The 19,832-nt window shown below is 49.8% G+C and overlaps 1 protein-coding gene and 2 long non-coding RNA genes across 3 annotated transcripts; 1 reads left to right on the forward strand and 2 right to left on the reverse strand.

Annotated features, from left to right (window-relative positions):
- Positions 1 to 2,872: 2,872 nt before the first annotated feature.
- LOC138808446 (trichoplein keratin filament-binding protein) lies at positions 2,873 to 17,749 on the forward strand. Its single transcript, XM_069994690.1, has 13 exons — positions 2,873 to 3,004; positions 5,753 to 5,946; positions 6,647 to 6,857; positions 7,330 to 7,386; positions 9,015 to 9,083; positions 10,075 to 10,248; positions 11,022 to 11,134; positions 11,234 to 11,300; positions 12,129 to 12,301; positions 13,143 to 13,224; positions 14,675 to 14,860; positions 15,337 to 15,480; positions 16,507 to 17,749. The coding sequence occupies exons 2-13, from the start codon at positions 5,753 to 5,755 to the stop codon at positions 16,537 to 16,539; spliced, it is 1,503 nt and encodes a 500-aa protein (XP_069850791.1). The 5' UTR covers positions 2,873 to 3,004; the 3' UTR covers positions 16,540 to 17,749.
- On the reverse strand, positions 5,950 to 12,969 carry LOC138808448 (uncharacterized). The gene is made up of 3 exons (XR_011366464.1): positions 12,777 to 12,969; positions 12,390 to 12,494; positions 5,950 to 6,036 (listed from the first exon to the last, which is right to left on the reverse strand). It is a non-coding gene; the product is annotated as an uncharacterized lncRNA (long non-coding RNA).
- On the reverse strand, positions 15,342 to 19,750 carry LOC138808447 (uncharacterized). Its single transcript, XR_011366463.1, has 3 exons — positions 19,370 to 19,750; positions 18,688 to 18,896; positions 15,342 to 15,644 (listed from the first exon to the last, which is right to left on the reverse strand). It is a non-coding gene; the product is annotated as an uncharacterized lncRNA (long non-coding RNA).
- Positions 19,751 to 19,832: the final 82 nt, after the last annotated feature.

Raw genomic sequence — 19,832 nt, forward strand, 5'->3', positions numbered from 1 at the left:
AGGGAAAAGGCTCCTCTTGGTTTAGTTTTTTTTTTTTTTTTGGCCAATCCTGGGGACTGAATTGAGGGCCTGGGCTGTATCCCTGAGCTTCTTTTGCTCAAGTCTACCACTTGAGCCACAGTGCCACTTTCGGCCTTTTCTGTTTATGTGGTACTGAGGAATCGAACCCCGAGCTTCATTCATGCGAGGCAAGCACTCTACCACTAAGCCACATTCCCAGCCCTAGATTTTTAAAGAGTTTAGTCCATGACAAATTGGCCTCCTTGTGTGGGCCTCTGGTGACGTATCACGACAGGAGCACAAGGCAGAACAAATGGCTTACCTGGAGATAAAACTAAGTTACCAGGGTCCTGTGATCCTTTTCAACAACACACCCACAGCCTGGAGACCTCCCTCTAGGCTCCACCTCGGAAAGGTTCCACACCTGTTTTGACATTCATGGGCTGGAGACCAAACCTTTAACATATGAGTCTTTCGGGGACATTCCCATTCAAGACTATAGTAGATGGCATTTAGGGCTCACCCAGATAATCCATAGTGGCCTTCCCATCTCAAGACCCTTGACCTCACCATATCTGCGAAGACCTCTTTTCCAAATGAGGTGACATTGAGAGATCTCGGAATTAAGGTCTCTAGGAAGCCTACCCTACTTCCCTTCTGTCAGTCTCAGCCAGCTCATCTGTCACAGTAATAGCTTTGTCTCGGGACCCATGTGAGGTTTCACAGATAATGTGATTTTGGCAGTGGGCATGCTGGCAGGCAGGCCAGCTCATGCATCGAGTTCTTGAGTTATTTCTATCCAGGACTGGCAATGGTGGAGTAATTGATTCCAGTGCTAGCACGGGTCCCTCTGCCAGGCTGTCAGCAGGATTAAACATGCCAAATGGGGTTTTGTTGAGCCAGCTCTGGGTGTTAAGCGCCACCTTGCCAACTAGCCTCGCTGGCCCACAGGGTCTGGCTGCCGACTCTCCCTGATTAATGCCAAGGCAACAGCAGCCAATAGGCCTGCTTGCCGCCGTCCCTGGCAAACAGCCTGGCATACAGCAGCCAAATATTTAGACATTTTTTTCAGTTATTGGTGAAAATAGTACTTTGGTCTTTTAGGCAGCACAGAGAGGGAGGCACCGCCCTGTCCTCAGGTCTGCCCAGGCAAGGTGACATAAATGGTAACCCTGTGTGCCTGCCATAGGACCCTGTTTATCTGGTGCACAGCCTAATGCCAAAGTGTGCCACCAGGTGGCGCGCTCCTGGGGAAACACTGTATATCCCGGTCTTAGTCTCTGTGACTCTTGTCTGACCTGGGTCTAGTTTCCTCTGATTGCCAGAGCCATTCTCTAGGTCAGCCAGGCAGAATGGGTGTGGGACGGAGGCCTGGCTGGGCTGATTGGGTTGAGAACAAGCAGGCAGGAAGCCACATGGAGCCTGAGAGATTCTACTTTGGTATATCTATGCAGTAAGTCCATGCAGGGTTTGGGGCACCTTATGAGCAGCTCATTGTACGTAGCTGCTCTCAGGGAAGGGGAGCTAGGACAGAATCCAGAGGTAGATAAAGCCTCCTTCCTTCCCATCAAGCTGGCCTCCACTCATAATGTGAATCAAAAAAATCTGCTGAGCCAGGCGCTGGTGGCTTACGCCTGTAATCCTAGCTACTCAGGAGACTGAGATCTGAGGATTGCAGTTCAAAGCCATCTGGGGCGCAAAAGCCAGTGAGACTCTGATCTTCAATTAACCACCAGAAAACCAGAAGTGGCACTGTGGCTCAAAGTGGTCGAGAGCGCGCCTTGAACTGGGGAGATCAAGGGCAGAGTTCAGGCTCAGAGTTCAAGCACCATGACCGACAAAAATAAATAAATAAAATAAATCTGCTAGTGTTATTCCAGCAGAGAAATGTATCTTAGTCGATGGAAGCAGGCTGAGTAGCCCCAAGGCTCTGAATAGAATGTTCTGGAATGCATAGAAGGTTCTAGAATGTGATTCCATGTCTGGTCTCTTCTTGTGTACACAGGATCTGGTCCTGCTTATTAGAACAAGTTCTGCTGTATAGATCTGATTTCCAGACAATGCTGGCCATACACCTCAGGAAGACCACCAAGGACAGGTGTCCCTGCACAGGTGTTACTGAGTGATGTCTCCACACAAAGAAGGATGTACTGAGTGCAGTAGACCAGGAGCCAGACACCAGCAGCCCCGATAGCCCTCTCAGTCCCTTGTCACATTGCATGCAGAGGAGTGCATGGGCCAGGCATTTTTGGGTGGGTGAGAACAGCTTCTATAGGGGTTTGCAAAGGGGGTGGTGGTTGGCAGGTGAGATCCCTGGAAATCCCACACAGCTTGAGTGTGTGTGTGACCAATAAAGTGATTTTTGTGTGTGTGTGCTGGTCCTGCGGCTTGAACTCAGGGCTTGGGTGCTGTCGCCGAGCTTCAAGCTCAAAGCTAGCGCGCTCTCACTTGAGCCACAGCTTCACTTCGGGCTTTTTGGTGGGTTCTCCTGCCCGGGCTGTTCTTTTGAGTCTCAATCCTCAGATCGCAGCCTTCTGAATAGGGAGGATGACAGGCGGGGGCCACCAGCAGCTGGCGGCATCTGGGATTTTTTAGAAGCTCTCCAGATGGTATTCGTGTGTCGCCGTGCTGGAGAGCCATTGGCTGACAGTCTCCTCCTCTGTCCTATCGCCTTGATTTCCACCTTCATCCCTTTCTTCTCCATCCTTCGCAGTTTGCACCGTTAGCGGCGATTGTGGTCGCTCCCCCTCCCACCACGAGGGGGCGCCACAGGACAAACCCGCAATGGTTTTCTTCTCGCGTCCACCATCGCGTTGGAGATAATTTTGGCTCTCGCGGCGCGCCGTCGTCCGGTCCTCCGTTGCCCGGGCAACGAACGAGGAAACGGCCCGCTGCGGGTGTAGCGCGGGCTGGGAGACTTTTGAGCGGGACGAGCGGAGTCCGGTCGCGGGCATGCGGCAGTCCGAGCTCGGCGACTCTTGGGACACTCCAGGCGCAGAGAAACGTGAGTTGAGAGACTGAGCTCGGCCGGGAGAACCAGCGCCCCCCCCCCGGCCCCGCCCCGCGTCCGCGATGCGCCGGGCCCTGCCAGCGGCGGCCGGGGACCCGGCCTCCCTCGGCCCGGCCCGCCCCGCCCCGCGCGCCGGGTTGATGGGAGGGCCTGGAGGCCGAAGGGTTTGAGCCTGGCTCGGAGGGCGATCGGGTCGGAATCTCGAAGCTTTTAGCTTGCTGGTGGCAGTGATGTCTCCCACGGGCGACCCTTCAGTCTGGAGACGCGGGTGTCACCTTTGGCAGAGGCGGTGGCTTTACGATCCGGGGACCGGAGCCGCGGCGGGTCCCAGGCAGAGGCCACACCCAGGCCGCGCTCCGCCCCCGGGGCGGTGGGAGCCCCGCCGGGCCTGTGCGCTGCTCCCCGCGCGCACCGCGCCGGGGCCGGGCTCGGGTCTCACGACCGCCGTCCATTAAGCTCCCACCTCTTCTTCATTTCCTCTGATTCCGAGCTCTGGGATCTTGGACGATTCTATTCCCGGCTTCCAACTTGAACTTTCTCATCTGAGCAGTAATGGAGGTGCTTGGCAAGGATGGAAAAGGTCATGTCAAAGGCTGGGCACATCCTTGATGTCTCCTGTGGGTTGTTTTTGTTTCATTCTTTTTTTTTTTTTGCCAGTCATGGTGCCTGAACTCTCGGCCTGGGCGCTGTCCCTCAGCTCTTCAGCTCAAGGCGAGCGCTCTACCACTTGAGCCACAGCGCCACTTCTGGCTTTTTCTGCTTATGTGGTGCTGAGGAATCGAACCCAGGGCCGCAGGCATGCAAGGCAAGCACTCTACCACTGAGCCACCTTCCCAGCTCCTGTTTTTTTTTTTTTTTTTTGTCGGTCGTGGGGCTTGAACTCTGGGCTTGGGCGCTGTCCCTCAGCTCTTCAACTCAAGGCTACAGCGCCACTTCCGGTTTTCTGGTGGTTTATTGAAGGTAGGAGTCTCACAGTCTCTCCTGCCCGGGCTGGCTTTGAACCGTGATCCTCAGATCTCAGCCTCCTGAGTAGCTAGGATTACAGGTGTGAGCCACCGGCACCCGGCCTGTTTTTGTTTCTTAAACTACATTTTTAGGGGCTGGGAAGGTAGCTCAGTGGTAGAGCGCTTGTCTTGCATTCATGAGGCCCTGGGTTCTATTCCTCAGCACCACATAAATAGAAAAAAACAGAAGTGGTGCTATGGCTCAAGTGGTATAGCACTAGCCTTGAGCTGAAGAGCTTATAGACAGCGCCCAGGCCCAGAGTTCAGGCCCATGACTATCTCTCTCTCTCTCTCTCTCTCTCTCTATATATATATATATGTATATATATATATATATACACACACACATTTATGCACATATATGTATACATTTTTATAATATATATTTGTAACAGCTTTACAAATAAAGACAATGACTTCTTTTTTTTGGCCAGTCCTGGGGCTTGAACTCAGGGCCTGGGCACTTGTTCCTGAGCTCCTTTTGCTCAAGGCTAGCACTCTACCACTTGAGCCACAGCACTACCTCTGGCTTTTTCTGTGTATGTGGTACTGAGGAATCGAATCCAGGACTTCATGCATCCCAGGCAAGCACTCCACCACTAAGTCACATTCCCAGCCCAGCAATTTTTTTTTTTAAGCCAAAAGTTGAAGTATCATTGTTTTGAAAATTCATAATTATGGGGAGTTTTTCAGAGTAGAATCATTTATTTCACCTAGTGGCTCTTAGAATTGTTTGCTCTCTTGTGGGTTGTGTTTGTTGGTCTCGAAACATATGCCATTTGTACAAGGGCTCCTAATTCATTGATAAGAACTCAGTAACACACTCCTTGAATGATGGTACCCTGAAGTGACTTTTTTTTTTAACCAAAAATAAAAACAGGAAAATGGAATAGTTAAAACACGATAAGCAATTAAGCATAGTGCATTTTTGAAAAGCTGGTATAGAGCTGGCTGGGCAAATCTAAAAGAGACTAGAGCAAAAATAAAATTTCTTTGAAGGAGAGAGAATCCTATTTAGCAGTAAGGACACTTGATGAGCTGTTGGGCACAAGGATTTAGCCTCAGAAAGGAGCTAGCATGGCTAAAGCTTAGTTAGGCCTTCAAGAGGCTTAGCTTGCTTAAAAGCTTTAGAATTTAAAACTGAGTCTAGCTATGCAAGAAAAGTAGCAACTTTAAAAAATTTATTTTTTTCTGTCCCTGGAGCTTGAACTCAGCACCTAGGCATAGTCCCTGAGCTTTTGTGCTCAAGGTTAATGCTCTACCACTTTGAGCCACAGCTCCATTTCCAGCTTTTTGGGTGGTTAATTGGAGATACGTGTCTCATGGACTTCCCTGCCCTGGCTGGCTTTGAACTGCAATCTTCAGATCTGAGCTTCTTAGTAATTAGGATTATATTTGCACACTGCCATGCCTTGCTGGTCTTTGTTACTTTATGCAGAGCATGGAAGTCCCCTGTGTGTATGGACCAGCACTTCCAAGACAATCCCTGTCTGGTCTGCTACTGGGCACAATTCAGGTTCATTTAAATTGATGATTTGAAGCTTTGGTGTCAGATCATTTGACAAAATGGTGCCTGGGCCACAGTCTGGGGTTCTTGTTATTCTGTTGATCTGTACTGGACCCGGTCTTGATGCTTTATCAGGTGATTTCTTGGTGCAGCAAATAAGGGGCAGGGGCGGGCTACTCATTACAGAGAGGAGGGTTTCTGGTCTTTACCTACCTCTGCTGTCCCCCTCAGATGGCACTGCCCACGCTGCCTTCTTACTGGTGCAGTCGGCGGCTCCTGAATCAGCAGGTCGTGCGCCAGCGCCAGCGCGAGCAGGAGGCCCAGCTTCGGCAGCAGTGGGAACAGAACAATCGTTATTTCAAGATGTCTGACGTCTGCAGCTCCAAACAGGCAGAATGGAGTTCCAAGACCTCCTACCAGCGGAGGTAAGTGTGGTGACTGCCTGTTGGATGGAAGTGGGGGCCACTTAGTGGTCAGGGGATGTGGCCTAGGGTGTGTTGAAGTAGTACATCCTCCTAGAAAAAGATAAAATGACAGAAGAGCACTGGTGAGAGCTAGAATCCTCCCTGGCATTCTCCCACTTGAATCACAGCTCTACTTTGGCTTTTTGCTGGTTAGAGATACGACTCTCACAGACTTACATGTATGAGCTGTCGGTTCCTGGCGAAAAAATACTGTTTTTATAGAAATACATGTACAGTCATGGAGGCCAGTACCATAATCTGGAAAGGTAGACAGACCTAGAAAGAAATCCTGGCACACGACTTGTGCATGCATAAGCCTCAGTGTCCTCATCAGTAAGGGCCAAACCCAGTCTACTTCATAGGACTTACGTGACAAGTAATACAAAACCTTCCTTGTATATCTGACCTGGCACAGAGTAATTGCCCAAACAACTAGCTACTACTGTCTGCACATGCATGTAAGCCTGATGTTTTGTTTATGAAAACAAGGTGTTCTAATATGCATTGTGCGCTGTGACATCCTCTCTTCACTCTGGCTGGGGACGCCAGTCACATATCTGTTATGTCTGCCTCAGCCTTTTACCCACATGGAGGCGCATAGCTTGCATACCACTTGTGGCTGTAGTGTAAAGGATATTGTGGTGGGCTCCTTCTTACCCAGCATGCACGCCTACCAGCGGGAAAAGATGAAGGAGGAGAAGAGGAAGAGTCTGGAGGCCCGACGTGACAAACTCAGGCAGCTTATCCTGGAGGAGCAGGACCTGCTGGCCAGGGAGCTGGAGGAGCTGAGGCTGAGCATGAGCTTGCGGGAAAGAAGAATCCGGGAGCAGCACAGGAATCTAAAATCAGCTCGAGAGGAGCAAAGGAAACTGGTATGTGGCCTAGCACTCAGGAGACATCGCAGCCTTTCAGTGGTCACGCCTGTGGCTTCATCTCTGACTGCTCTGCTCTGAGCAAAGTGTGTTTTGTGTGACTCAGCTATCTTCTCTTCAGTCTTGTGATCCACAAAGGCCTGGGATGGGCATGTTTTGTCTTCCAAAGCAGTTGTGTGAAAAGTGAGCCTCAGTCTGTTTATTATTAGAAAGGACCCACCTGTGTCGTCAGTGTGGCCCCTTTCGTCACCACTTCAAGAGCCAGCTGTCAGTGTCAGCCATTGTGCTCAGATGCTCTGCTCCCAGAGCTGTGAAGCTGTGGTGCAAAACAAGCAGATGTGCACGGAGCGGGCAGTGATAACGCGCGACCGGAGCAGCTCTGGGCCCGAGCTGATGTCCCTTGAGCTTCATCCAAACTGTGAATGGTTTTGGAAAGCCATAGCAAGCTTCCTTTCCTGTGTTTTCTTGACAGATTGCAGAGCAACTTCTGTATGAACACTGGAAAAAGAACAACTCAAAACTAAGAGAGGTAAAAAAAAAAAATCAAGAACCTGCCACTGATTTGCCTGAGTAGATGAAATCATGTTTGCAGATTTTTCATATGTGCCTTTGCTGTGCTAGACAAGAGGCTCCAGCCACCAGGCAGATCTGGTGGACATGGGCCTGAGCAGTTTATCAAATTCATAAGCATTCGTGAACATTGCTGCATGCCTACTGTGAGGGGGCACTCCCTTTGCTGGTAAGGAGCTCACTACCCAAGGGGAGTCACTGGGCCCCTTGTTCCTGTGCAGGGTGCAGGGCTTTGGGCAGTGGTGTTGAGGCGGCATTCTATAGGAAAGGAAGAAGTTTGGAAGGACTGGAGGTTTTAACTTGAGTGAGGTGACAGAAATCTAGATGGGGTGGCTTTTCCAGTCATCTCATGCCGCTACGCACATGAGAACAGAGTAAGTCCTGGGAGCCCAGGACGGGCACCCTAAAAGATGAGGCTCAAGGCAGACATGGCCAGATCTTGGATGACTCCCGTTTTTCTGGAGGCACCTGGACTGCCTTTCACAAAGGTGCAGGGGACCCTGGCAGGAGTACTGAGGCTGCTGGAAGAAGTAATGCCAGTTGAGGGGATTGAGGGATAGGGAAGGCTTGAACTTGGGTAGCAGGAGACAGGAGGATGGATGTAAGAGGAGGCTGGCTTCTTGGCTTGGTGGCACCAACAGCAGAGACTGCTCTTACTAGAATCTTCATTTAGTTCAACTTAAGTGTTTGTACACATTGGTGCTGTTTAGTCATAGTTCTATTTAGAATGGGTGGTTACTCAGACATGGAGTATTGTGTGGTCAGTGCGCTCTCCCTGGCCATCTCTCAGCCTACGTGGCTCCTCTGAAGTTATTTATCCGGAGACATTTGTTCAGATCATTCAAATTAGTTCACATTTGCTAGTTGGGAGAGGAATTTTTAAACTTTTTTTTTTGGCCAGTCCTGGGGCTTGAACTCAGGGCCTGGGCACTGTTCTTGAGCTTTTGCTCAAGTCTACCACTTGAGCTACAGCACTACTTCTGGCTTTTTCTGTTTATGTGGTACTGAGAAACTCAGGGCTGCATGCATGTTAGGCAGTAAGCCACATTCCCAGCCCATCTGAAACTTTTTAAACAATTTTCCAAACCAAAGCTTTTGGATAGGGTTGTCATTGAGCTTGTGATTTAGAAGGTTCTCTGAGCCCATATCTGTTACCCTAACCACAGACACAGCAGCTGCTGTAATGTCATTTGTCACCAAGAGCAACATTCTTGCAGCTGCTGCTCCAGAGGATGGTTCTGGAAGCCAACCTCAGGGGAAACTGGTGTCTAATCCAGCAGTTTCTCTGGATCAGGGGCCTGGCACTTTACACCAATCAGAGGCACCTTTGAAACTGCATCTCCAGTTCAGTGTCTGCTGACACATGCTGCTCATCCCAGGGCACTGTTACTTACTTCCAGCACGCAAGCTTGACTTTAAATTTCTTGTTGGCTCCCATTTAGACCGTAATTGTTGGAGCATCTCTGTATCTGTGGCCACTCTGGTAGGTGCATGGAAGGTAGCATGCCTTCAGTGTGTCTCATGAACAGTATGTCTCAGTATGTCTTATAAACTGGTGAGGGAATCATTCTCCCTTCTCTTCCTGAGATTGAGTCGGACCTTCACAAGAAGCATGTGATAAGCTCTTGGGAAACGCAGAAAGAAGAGAAGAAACAGGTTGGTTTGTGACTCTGGAACTGGTTCCACATAACTTTGTCTTGTTTTGGGTGCGATGGGAGTCCGGCCCCTTTCTCAGTTTACTAGCCATGTGTTAAGTTGTGTGCTTGTTCACACACATCTGAAGATCCCAGGCCACCATTCCTCAGACACAGTGAGGCCAGGTGAGCAGGACTGGTAGATGGAACGTTTTTTGATGTATTTTATTTATTTATTTTTGGTTGGTCATGGAGCTTGAACTCTGAGCTTGGGCGCTGTCCCTGCACTCTTCAGCTCAAGGCGAGTGCTCTACCGCTTGAGCCACAGGGCCACTTCCAGTTTTCTAGTGGTTTTTTATTGGAGATAAGAGTCTCACAGAGTTTCCTGCCTGGGCTGGCTTTGAACCGCGATCTTCAGATCTCAGCCTCTTGAGTAGCTAGGATTACAGGTGTGAGCCACCGGTGCCTGGCTTGTTTTTTATTTTTTTAAATTGGTCTTGGGGCTTAAACTCAGGGCCTGGGTGCTGTCCCTGAGCTTTTTCTCTCAAGGCTAGCACTCTTACCACTTTGAGCCCAGTGCCATTTCCAGTTTTCTGGTGGTTAATTGGAGATGAGTCTCTCAGACTTTACTGCCTGGGCTGGCTACAAACTGCAATCCTCAGATCTCAGCCTCCTGAATAGCTAAGATTATAGGTGTGAGTCACTAGTTCCTTGTTGGGCTTATGTCTTTAAGGGCGTTTTTGGTCAATGGCCTCAGCACTCAGCCTTGCTGTGGTGGCGGCTCTGGGGACAAGTGTCCACACCATTGCTTTGCCTCCAGGTTCATTTTGCAAGGTGCTTGCTGACTCGTGGCGGGGTAGGAAGCCTGGGATTTCTGAATCCCTCCCTTTGCTCCTTGCTTGGGTTGCATAGATAGGGCAGAGCCCGTGAGGGCCTTGTGGCCTGCTCTGGCAGCAGGGAGTTGGATCTCTGCTGGCTGCACTGAACTCCCAGGTTCACTTGGCCTCTTGTAGCAAGAAGCTGCAGAAGAGGAGGAAAACAAGCGGCATGAAAATGAATATGAAACAGCCCGAAGGGAAGCGCTGGAGCGGATGAAAGCGGAGGAGGAGAGGCGGCGGCGGGAGGACAAGCTGCAGGCTGAGGTGCTGCGCCAGCAGATGGAAGAGCTGAAGCTGAAGGAGATGGAAGTGAGTGCTCCCAGCAGGGGCCTCTGCTCTGCGCATGGGGGTGAAGCTCATCTGGAGATCAGAGCCGGCCTGGCATCTCTCTTCTCTCCGTGTTCTCTCCCATGGTTCTCCCATTGTGCACCTACATTCTAGAACATGAACATTCTAGAAGTGATTCCTGACCTCTTAGATGGCCTGTGAGACCTTTTAAGAGGCTTCTCAGAAGAATGTGGATTTTCAGGTGCATCAAGCAGCCGGGAGAGTGGAGGGGGGGGGGGCGGCAGTGCACCACCCATGGGTCTCAGGACATAAACCACAAGAGTTCTGGGCCCAGTGGTCTGTCTGTTGGGAACTATGCTCAGTTTCCCTGGGATGGCTGGGTCTTCCTACTCAGATGAAGGGAGTCCCTTCCTTTCCCCTGACCTGCAGGTGCCATTTACTAGACAGTGCTTACCACTGAGTCTGCATGCTAGAGGTAGAGCTTGGGCAAGGTCCTCATTCCAGGTGGCACCATGGCTGCTGTGTCAGCAGAGGGAGACGGAGCTAAGTTAGAGCAAGTGTGGACCAGTGAAGGAAGTGCACAGGGCTGGGAGAGCTCTCACAGAAGGGGTTCAGCTGGGGTTGTCCAACTAGGCTACTTAAACTGGGCCAAGGGGCTCAGGCCCCAGGCAAAGTGGAAGAGGTCACGAGCAGCAGGGTGGCCAGGCTTGTGTGGTACCTGTCCAGTTGCGGGGAGTGGGGGAGGGCGGGACGGAAGGCCTGGGAGCCAGTCTCATTGGGTTGTGTGACCACAGGCCAGCAAACTGAAGAAGGAGCAAGAGAATCTGTTAAGGCAGCAGTGTGAGCTGGAGAGGCTGGAGGAGGAGAGAAGGCAGACGGCGTCCTTCCTGCGCAAGGCCGAGCTGGGGTGTGTGGGAGCCTCCCGGGGGAGGACTTGGACCGGGTTCCTGAACTACAGGGGATATAGCCTGGAGTGGGCCATCGTCTCACTTTACTCACCTTTTAGGCGCTTTTTGAAGCATCAGTATAATGCACAACTTAACAGACGTGCCCAGCAGATCCAAGAGGAACTGGTGAGTCTGAATCCCCCACTTTGGCAGCTATGTCACCCTCTTTGAAAAAAGGTATTTTCATTGCTTAGACGTGGATGCCTTCTCTTTTAAAAAAGAATGAAAACTGAATGCTCGGGAAATAGGCGATGTAGGTCCAAGTTGTAAGATGAAGTCTACAGATCTAAAGTACACATGGGGTTACAGATAACAGTGCTGTTATATGTTTGAAATGTAGGGGCTGGAGCTCAGTGGTGGAATATACTTAACATGGGGCTCTGGGCTCAATCCCCAGCCTCACATGCAAACTTTCTAAAACTAAGTAGTCTGTCTTTACCACAAATACAAGTGGCTATGGCTAGTACATGCCTGTAATCCCAGCACTTGGGAGGTAGATGCAGGAGGATCATTGAGTTTGAAGTCAGCCTTGGCTGCATAGGGAGACTGTCTCAAAAAGAAAATGTGACTATGAAGTGATAGTTAGCTTGACCGTAATAAAGCTGTACAGACACACACTGTACATAGCAGGTCATTCTCCATCTGTGGGTTGTGTCTGGTTTTCCGTTTATATTAAGGCTGAAGTGAGCCATTTGCGCATATCTTTGTGTGGCTGCTAGATTGTGTGATAGGACGCGTCTGTGGTGGCAGGGCTCTCTCTTCAGTCAGAAGCTCCCGGGCCTGTGCAGCCTCTGAGCCATGCTTGCATGCTTCTCAGCCCAGCATCTATCTTTCTCCATCTTGAGAACACGGAGGAGCCCACATGTCTGTATGTGACTTGTTTGGGGGGTAAGGTGGGCAGGAACGGCACCACAGCTCTGACAGCCCACCCACTGGCCACCCCCCTGCCTGTAGGAGGCAGACAGGCGGATCCTGCAGGCACTACTGGAGAAGGAAGACGAGGCCCAGCGCGCACAACTGGCCAAGCGGGAGCAGGCCCTGGCTGATGCGGCTTGGATGAAGCAGGTCATCGAGAAGCAGCTGCAGCTGGAGAGGGCAAGGGAGGAAGAGCTGCAGGTGCTGTTGAGGTGAGGTGGCTGTTGCCTGGGCAGGGCAGGGCAGGGCATCCACCCAGAGGACACTGTTGTGACTGAGGTATCTGCTGGAATAACTTACCTGCTCTTCTCTCACGTCTTTGCTCCTGGATTGGCTTGTGGGGGTGTTTACCTTCGGTTATTTGGAGTTTGTGGCAATGATCCATTTATCGACCATCTTAGAAGCCTATAAGAATACAAATTAGGGAAATGGTGAATGCTTCTTGGGTCTATAAAAATGAGTCTGGGGCCTAATTCTGTTTTGAGTTGGGAATATTGTTGTCTAGGCTAGTCCCCAATTCCTGGGCTTAAGTGCGCCTCCTGTCTCAGCCTCTCGGGTAGCTGGAGCTGCAGGTCTGTGCCACTGGACCTAGCTTTGGGTTTTAATAAAAGGTAAACTATCTGGCTGAAATAATCAAGCAATTGGCAAATGTGGTGTCTTGCAGTTCTCCCATTACTAGATACTGACCCCCAAGCTCCTCCTGGAGATTCTAGGTCACTTGCTTGCTCAAGGGTGGGCTAGCAGTCACCCCAGTTGTGTAGGGACAGACTCAGACACGGGCAGTGCCTCCCTAAGTCTTGATGGTTTCATTCAGTGTTAGACGGCTGTGCTGCAGGTTGGCACAAGTGCCTAAAAGGAGATGAGATACAAATAACTTCAAAATGCTTATAACAATGCTTTCTGTGAATGTTGTGCTTAATTGTAATCTTTGAAGGCTATGTGGTGAGTTTACCTGCTGCTTGGCCCGATGTGTGCTGCTCAGACCATGTGTTCTGTGGCACCATCTCTGCCATTAGTGCTGGATGGAAAGTGTCATTGCTTTTTGTTTGCCAGGGAGGAAGCCAAGGAGATGTGGGAGAAGAGAGAGGCAGAGTGGGCTCGAGAGCGGATGGCGAGGGACAGACTGATGAGCGAGGTAACCCCAGCTGTGGGATGGATGCTGCTAGCCATTGGTCCTGGGTGGATGGCTGGACTGACATTCCGATCCTGTCACATGTTCTGGAAACCATCTGTGTTGGTTATTTTGTGGGGTTTAAAAGCATTGTAGAGCCGGGCACTGGTGGCTCACGCCTGTAATCCTAGCTACTTAGGAGGCTGAGATCCGAGGATTGTGGTTTGAAGCCAGCCCAGGCATGAAAGTCTGTGAGACTCTTATGGCCAATTAATCACAGAATAAGCTGGAAGTGGCACTGTTGCTCAAGGGCTAGAGTATAAGACTGGAGCAAAAAAAGAGCCCGAGCTGGGCACCAGTGGCTCACACCTGTAATCCTAGCTACTCAGGAGGCTGAGATCTGAGGATCACGGTTGAAAGCCAGCCCGGGCAGGAAAGTCTGTGAGACTCTAATTTCCAATAAACCACTAGAAAACCAGAAGTGGCACTGTGGCTCAAGCGGTAGAGCGCTCACCTTGAGCTGAAGAGCTCAGGGACAGCGCCAAGCCCAGAGTTCAAGCCCATGACAGACCAAAAAAAAAAAAAAAAAAAAAGCCCGGGGGCAGTGTCCAGGCCCAGAGGTCAAGTCCTAGGACCAGCAAAAACTAAAAGCATTATAGAAGTAATATAAACTCATTAGAAATTCAGGCATATAGAATGTTCACATGAAAAAGTCGCCCAGAGTCCTGTCAACCACAGGCACTGCTCCTTCTTCTACTGGGTCTATGCGTGCCATCTGTCTTACGTAGCTTACACTGTGCTATTTGATCTCAAGCATCCTCGTATGGTACTGCAGGGAACATCTGGTATGGGAGGGTCCTCCAGCACAGATAACAACCAGAAATGGACCAGTGTGTGTGTAAAAGATACGGCCCAGCCCTGGGGGAACCTGCTGGAGAAAGTCTTGGTCATCCCTGCATTGAAAAGCGATTTTAAAGTGGTTTAGAAAGAGAAATTATTCTATATTTTGAAATTGGTGATTTCTTTCTTTTGTGAATACCAAATATTCCCCAGTGATTTTTGATTTTCTGATTTCCTTTTAAGTTTCCCATGTGGCAAGCAGCCTGTTGGGTGTTGTCTGATGGCTTCCTGAGTCCTGCTGGCTTCTAGACCAGTGATGGAATGTCACAGTGCTCTGGGGCCAGGACCCAGACAGCAGGTTTCTGAGGCACGGAGCAAACAAGCTAGACTTCCTCTGTGTGGCTTGTGGGTTTTCCTTGTCTGAAGCCACTGGTAGAATGAGTCTTGCCTTGTTCCATAAGGTTTCTCTGTCCTAGGGGAGGGCTCGGTCTCACACAGCCACATCTGTGTGGGAGAGGGTGGCAGATGTGGCCCACATGGGCTGGACTAGCCCTATGTGCCTGTGCGCTAAGGCTGCAGCCTGTCCAGGCTTACACTAAAAGGAGGACCTTCCCTTTCCTGTTGTTGAGGACAGGTTTTAACAGGAAGGCAACAACAAATACGAGAGAAAATTGAACAGAACCGGCGTGCACAGGAAGAGTCCCTAAAACACAGGGAGCAGCTCATTCAGAGTCTAGAGGAGGCAAGGGAGTCAGCTCGGCGTGCGAAGGAGGAGAGTGAAGAACTAAAGTTGGCCAGGAAGCAGGAGCTGGAAGCCCAGGTAAAGCTGAGCTCAGAGGCAGCGTTGGCTTCTGCAGGGAGACAAGGACCAGCAGGCAGCGGGCTTTTTTTTTTTTTTTGTGGAACAGGGTTCAAAGGCCCCCAGCTCATTCCAGTGCCTGCTCATGGCTGAGTGCGGTGTATCCCTTTTAGATCCACTCCAGATCCATGGCTTGTGCTAGTCTGTTGTCTTTTCCTGCCATCAGTCTCTGCCAGCAGCTGCTTTATATATTCATTTCAGAACCTGCTATATAACAGAGAATGTTCTCCCAGGCACGGCCACATCCATAACTGATAATGCCCACAGCCCCACTCCCATGGCCTTTTCCACTCTGCAGCTTCCCTTTCTGTTTGCTGGCACTTACCATCACTGTTCTTTATTGATCCTCCAGCCCAGCCAGGATCTAGTGGTCCTTGCTCAGAGACAGGATCTGCCCTGTGCTTCCTGTCTCAGGTGACTTTGTTCTTGATACCCAGGTTGCAGAGCGCCAGCTGCAGGCCTGGGAAGCAGACCAGCAGGCCAAGGAGGAAGAGGAGGCGGCCAGGCAGGCAGAGCAGCTCTCCGATGCTTGGCTGCAGCAGGAGATGAAGACCATGACCCAGCAAGGCTACCGGCCCAAGGTAGGAGTCTGCAAGGTGCCAGGCACTGTAGTCCTGAGCTTGGCTCTGCTCTCCGTCAGTCCCAAGTTCTTCCTGCTTCTCTTCCCTTGGATGCAACCTGAAGCAGAGTTTGTTGCTGACCCTCAAGTAGTCTGACTGCTGAGCGGTGGTGGTGTCCACTGGTGCTGGGGACAAAGCACAATATAAGAGCAGTGGCCACAGTGACATTGGGCCTAGGTCCTGATGGCTTACCTGCCTCTCATTGTCTCCCTTCTTTGCATCATTCTGTAATAGCTCTTAAGTATGAATGATCCCTGAGGAGGATACTGTGGGCAACACAGAGACAGAAAGAAAGGCTGTTACCCTGAAGCCCCTGGAGCTGACTGAAGGTCTCTGCTTGCCAGGGCCACCTGGGCTTCTGGTACTCTAAGGTGCACCCCCACGACCTGTGCCACCCAGCAGGAGGGTTGGCTGCTTCTAGTCAGATAGCTAGGGAATGGAGGGGAGCAAGGTTAGAGTATCCTGATTTCCTGGAGAATTTTAATGCCCTAACGTGCAGAGGGCATTCCTTAGGAGTGCAGGGAAACAGCATTTCCACCTCCTGCCTCCACAGCCCGGAATTAATGAGTACAGCAGGATCTGCGTTCACAGAACACACAGGAGCATGTTTCTTTTTTGCCAATCCTGGGGCTTGAACTCAGGGCCTGGGGACTGTCCCTAAACTGCTTTTTGCTTAAGGCTAGTACTCTATTGCCTGAGCCACAGTGCTGTTTTCTGGCCTTTTCTGTTTATGTAGCACTGAGGAATGGAACCCAGGGCTCCATGCATGCTAGGCAAGCACTCTACCACTAAGCCACATTTCCAGCCCAGGAGCTTGTTTCTCAGGGCAGGTGCTTCATCCAAGGCTAAGGGTCAAGGCTTTCTTAGCTATATACGAAAGCTGTCGTTCATGCTGTGTTTTTAGCTCTTAAGTGAAGTGCGGGGTTAATTCCCAGTGTTCCAAAGCCTGCTCATCTCATTAATCTTATGCTTGCTTTCTTTCCTCAGCCTTATGGACATCCCAAAGTGGCGTGGAACTGAGCTCATTGGTGCCATCAGCACAGGGAAGGGCACCGAGTCTGTCAGTGCGCAGCTGCCAGGCAGCTGTACGGTGCTTGGTTCAGGTCGGGCTTCAGAGCACTGTTGGGTAGTCCAGCCACACTTGCTCAGGTACATGAGGCCTGGCCAGACATCGTGGTGCTGGGGGTATGCCCCACCAAGATACTTCCTTGCTTTTCTCCTCCAAGACAGGTCTCAACAAGTTCACACAGCGCTGCAGAGTTAAGTCTTATGTTTATAATGTAAGATCCTAGAAGGATACTAAGAGCGTCCTGCTGTTCTCCATGGCAAGATAGGTTTCTTCTAACCCGTAACTGTCAACCATCAATGAAGACTGAAGACAAAGTTTTCTCTTTTTAAAATTTCCATTTACATTTAATTATTGCCTTGAAAACAGAGATCTTGGTGCAGTGTATGTTGAGGTTTATTAACTTAGTGGTCCCAAAGGAAGAAAAGTAATATGAACTAATGACCCCTCCCCAACAGTGTGGTGGGCAGTCCCTGGATGCTTTGTTCAAAGGTGGCGAGAAGCAAGTCTGCCCTTCCTCAGGCAGTGTCTTGTCAGAATTTCTGTAGAAGGACTGCAGGGTGGGCGGGAGCTCAGTAGTAGAGTGCTTGCCTAGCAGATGCAAGACCATAAGAAAAAATTTCCAGAGCATCGTGCTCAAGGGTCCTCACCTGACCAACTAGGCAGGGGCAAGATACTAGGGAGCTCTAGGGCCTACTGGGGGTTATATACGTAGAGGATCTGTCCAAGACAGAACCACAGACATCCCCATCTGTCCTCTGTTCCATCAGTGTGACACAGTTCTTAGTTTGTTGCTTCAAATAGCTACAGCTCCTTGAAGCCATTGTTTTTATGATCTGTATTTTCCCATACTCTTTCTCTGAGGTTTCAATTTTCATTATGTTCTGCTCAAGTCTATCTCAGTAAATTACAGCTAATTATGGGCATTTTCCTGTGGTTACTAGAAACCAGAGTTTATTAAAAAGTCCTGTTTAAGGGCTGTATTACCTTTTTCCTATTGTGCTATAAAAACAAATTGTGTTGCAAACTGTGTCATGACTCAGTCTTTCCTTTTCCTGTCTTGAAGTTCTTGTGCTGGGACCCCTGAGCACCACTCTTCTCATGTCATATATATTTCTCCATTTTGGATGTTCATTAATTGTGCAATAAAGTTCTGATCTGGTGGTATCACGTGTACTCTTTGTTACTGTTGCTGCAGTGTGGGTTGCCATAGGTAGCTTTTTACTGCTTTGTCCACATCTATAGGTCTGGGTTGTTTCCATGACTGCCACATAGTGAGTTATATTCATCTGGATCAAATGATGCCCCTTCCGCTCATTTCCCCATAAGAAACAGAATTTATTAGCAGTCATACCCTGAACTCCAGTACAGAAGCAGTGGGGACAGAAGCCTGGCAGAAATCTTCCTTATTAGCATTAAAATTATGTCACTTTGTATCGCTATTATATCTAAACATAGCCTCCATACCTCTTGTTTTTTCAGACCAGGTCTCACTGGACCTGGAACTTTCTATGTAGCCCAGGCTGGCCTCCAGCTCAAGATCCCTCTGTCTTAGCCTCTTAAATTCTAGGAATGCAAATACATATCACCACACCTGGCCCACATTTCTTCTTAAAAGTTAACCAGAATAATTTCTGAATATAGAGCAATTACTTTCTTACTGTTCTTATTGGAACTCACATACCTCTTGAATGTGGATTTTGTTTTGTAGTTAGACATATAGTCACTGTCCAATAACAGGGATGCTTTTCGAGCAATGTATAATTGCAACATTCTGAAAACAGTTTACTTAAACATACTTAGATGTTATAGCTTATTTCATCCATATGCTATATAGTATATATCCTGGAATAAGTGGTCCTTCATTGACCAAGACATTACACAGTGCATAACTGTTATGTTGGTTTTATTGTTTCTAAGTACATTTTTCTACTCAAATGGTTTCTAGATTTTCTTTTTCAGCAGATTCTCTAAAAGGTCAATTCACACAGCCAGCAACACCTAAGGGGCTGGTGAGGCAGACATTAGTATCTTAGCTTCCTGAAAAGAGCAACATGAGTGAAGGAGAAGGAAGACACCTGAGTCTCCACTCCCACCTGTACCTCTGCCAGGCTGTGGTTCTTCACCCTCTTCTGGTTCCTGTTCTGTGCTCATGTTGGATGAATGGATGCTTGCTCATGTCTGAAGCATCTTGTAGTTGAGAGAACACCCCATGCTCTGAACTGCCCCAGCTCGAACTTGGGCACTGGAGGCAGAGCCTCAGCTTCCTTATTTGCAAAGAGGGTAACTGGCTAGAAGATGTATGGGCTGGCTGGAAGACAGGAACAGAGTAAAACAGCACAAGGCCTCATAAGTGCACACAGCAAGACCAAGTTAGATTGCAAAAGGTCATTGTCTTGAAGGTGTTCTGGGAGAGAGGGCTTACAGGACTGTGACAAATGGAAAAGGCCTTAGCAAAGTGAGCAGTAATCACCTGGGCTTTGGAAAGAGAAGTGTTAGGGAGCTGAGAGGACCAGAGGGGAAGGGGAGGAGGAGTTCAAGGAAGGAAGGGCTAAGAGGGATTTTGGAGAGGAAGATGGCCTAAAGCCCTTGGGGAGATACTGCATTTTAGAAGGGAAATGGGGCTAAGTTTTGAGCAAGTTGAACCTGTGCTCAGGGACCTAGAAAGCAGGGACTAGTGTGGAGAAAAGTTGGGGGTTCACTGGGGACTGAAGCAGTGCTTCATACCCACCTCATCTCCAGGTAGCCCTTCCCTTTGGGACCTGCTTTCATGTGTACACATACCTGTAAAGAAGGTGGTGTGATCTATAGTTTGGCTCCAGAATGGTTCGGGCTTCCAGCCGAGGTCTGCTGGCAGAGGTGAGTAACCTTGGCATGTCGACCACAGGGACTGGCTTCTGGTTCTTGTGTGCTCAGCTTCCTCCTTAAGCAGTCATCAAGCTGTCTCTATGGGAAGTGCCCTTTGTGAAGCCCACAGATGGACACTGCCCTGATGATCTGAGCCAGTGGGCAAAAGAGCCGTGCATCCTTTCAGTCAGACCCTCATTGGGCACTGGTTGGGTCCAGCTGCTAGGGACTCAAGGGGGAGCTAGACTCAGCACAAGAACCCCAGGCTTTGGGGCACAGGTTGACAAGGCTGTGAAAGCTGTTTACACAGGAGCAGTTGCTCACCTGCCCCTGCAAGACTTGAGAGGGTCGTGGACTTTGAGGCCATTGTGATGCCACCTGCTATCATGGCAACCAGCTT

This window comes from Dipodomys merriami, unplaced genomic scaffold, assembly GCF_024711535.1.
Source record: "Dipodomys merriami isolate MVZ:Mamm:240054 unplaced genomic scaffold, mDipMer1.0.p SCAF_45, whole genome shotgun sequence".
Taxonomy (NCBI): Eukaryota; Metazoa; Chordata; class Mammalia; order Rodentia; family Heteromyidae; genus Dipodomys; species Dipodomys merriami.

Excerpts from the sequence above, each read along its gene's own strand:
- LOC138808446 (XM_069994690.1), top strand. The coding sequence starts at position 5,753 with ATGGCACTGCCCACGCTGCCTTCTTACTGGTGCAGTCGGCGGCTCCTG. Across the intron at positions 5,947-6,646 it reads AAGACCTCCTACCAGCGGAG|CATGCACGCCTACCAGCGGG; the intron begins GTAAGTGTGGTG and ends CTTCTTACCCAG. Across the intron at positions 11,301-12,128 it reads AGCAGATCCAAGAGGAACTG|GAGGCAGACAGGCGGATCCT; the intron begins GTGAGTCTGAAT and ends CCCTGCCTGTAG.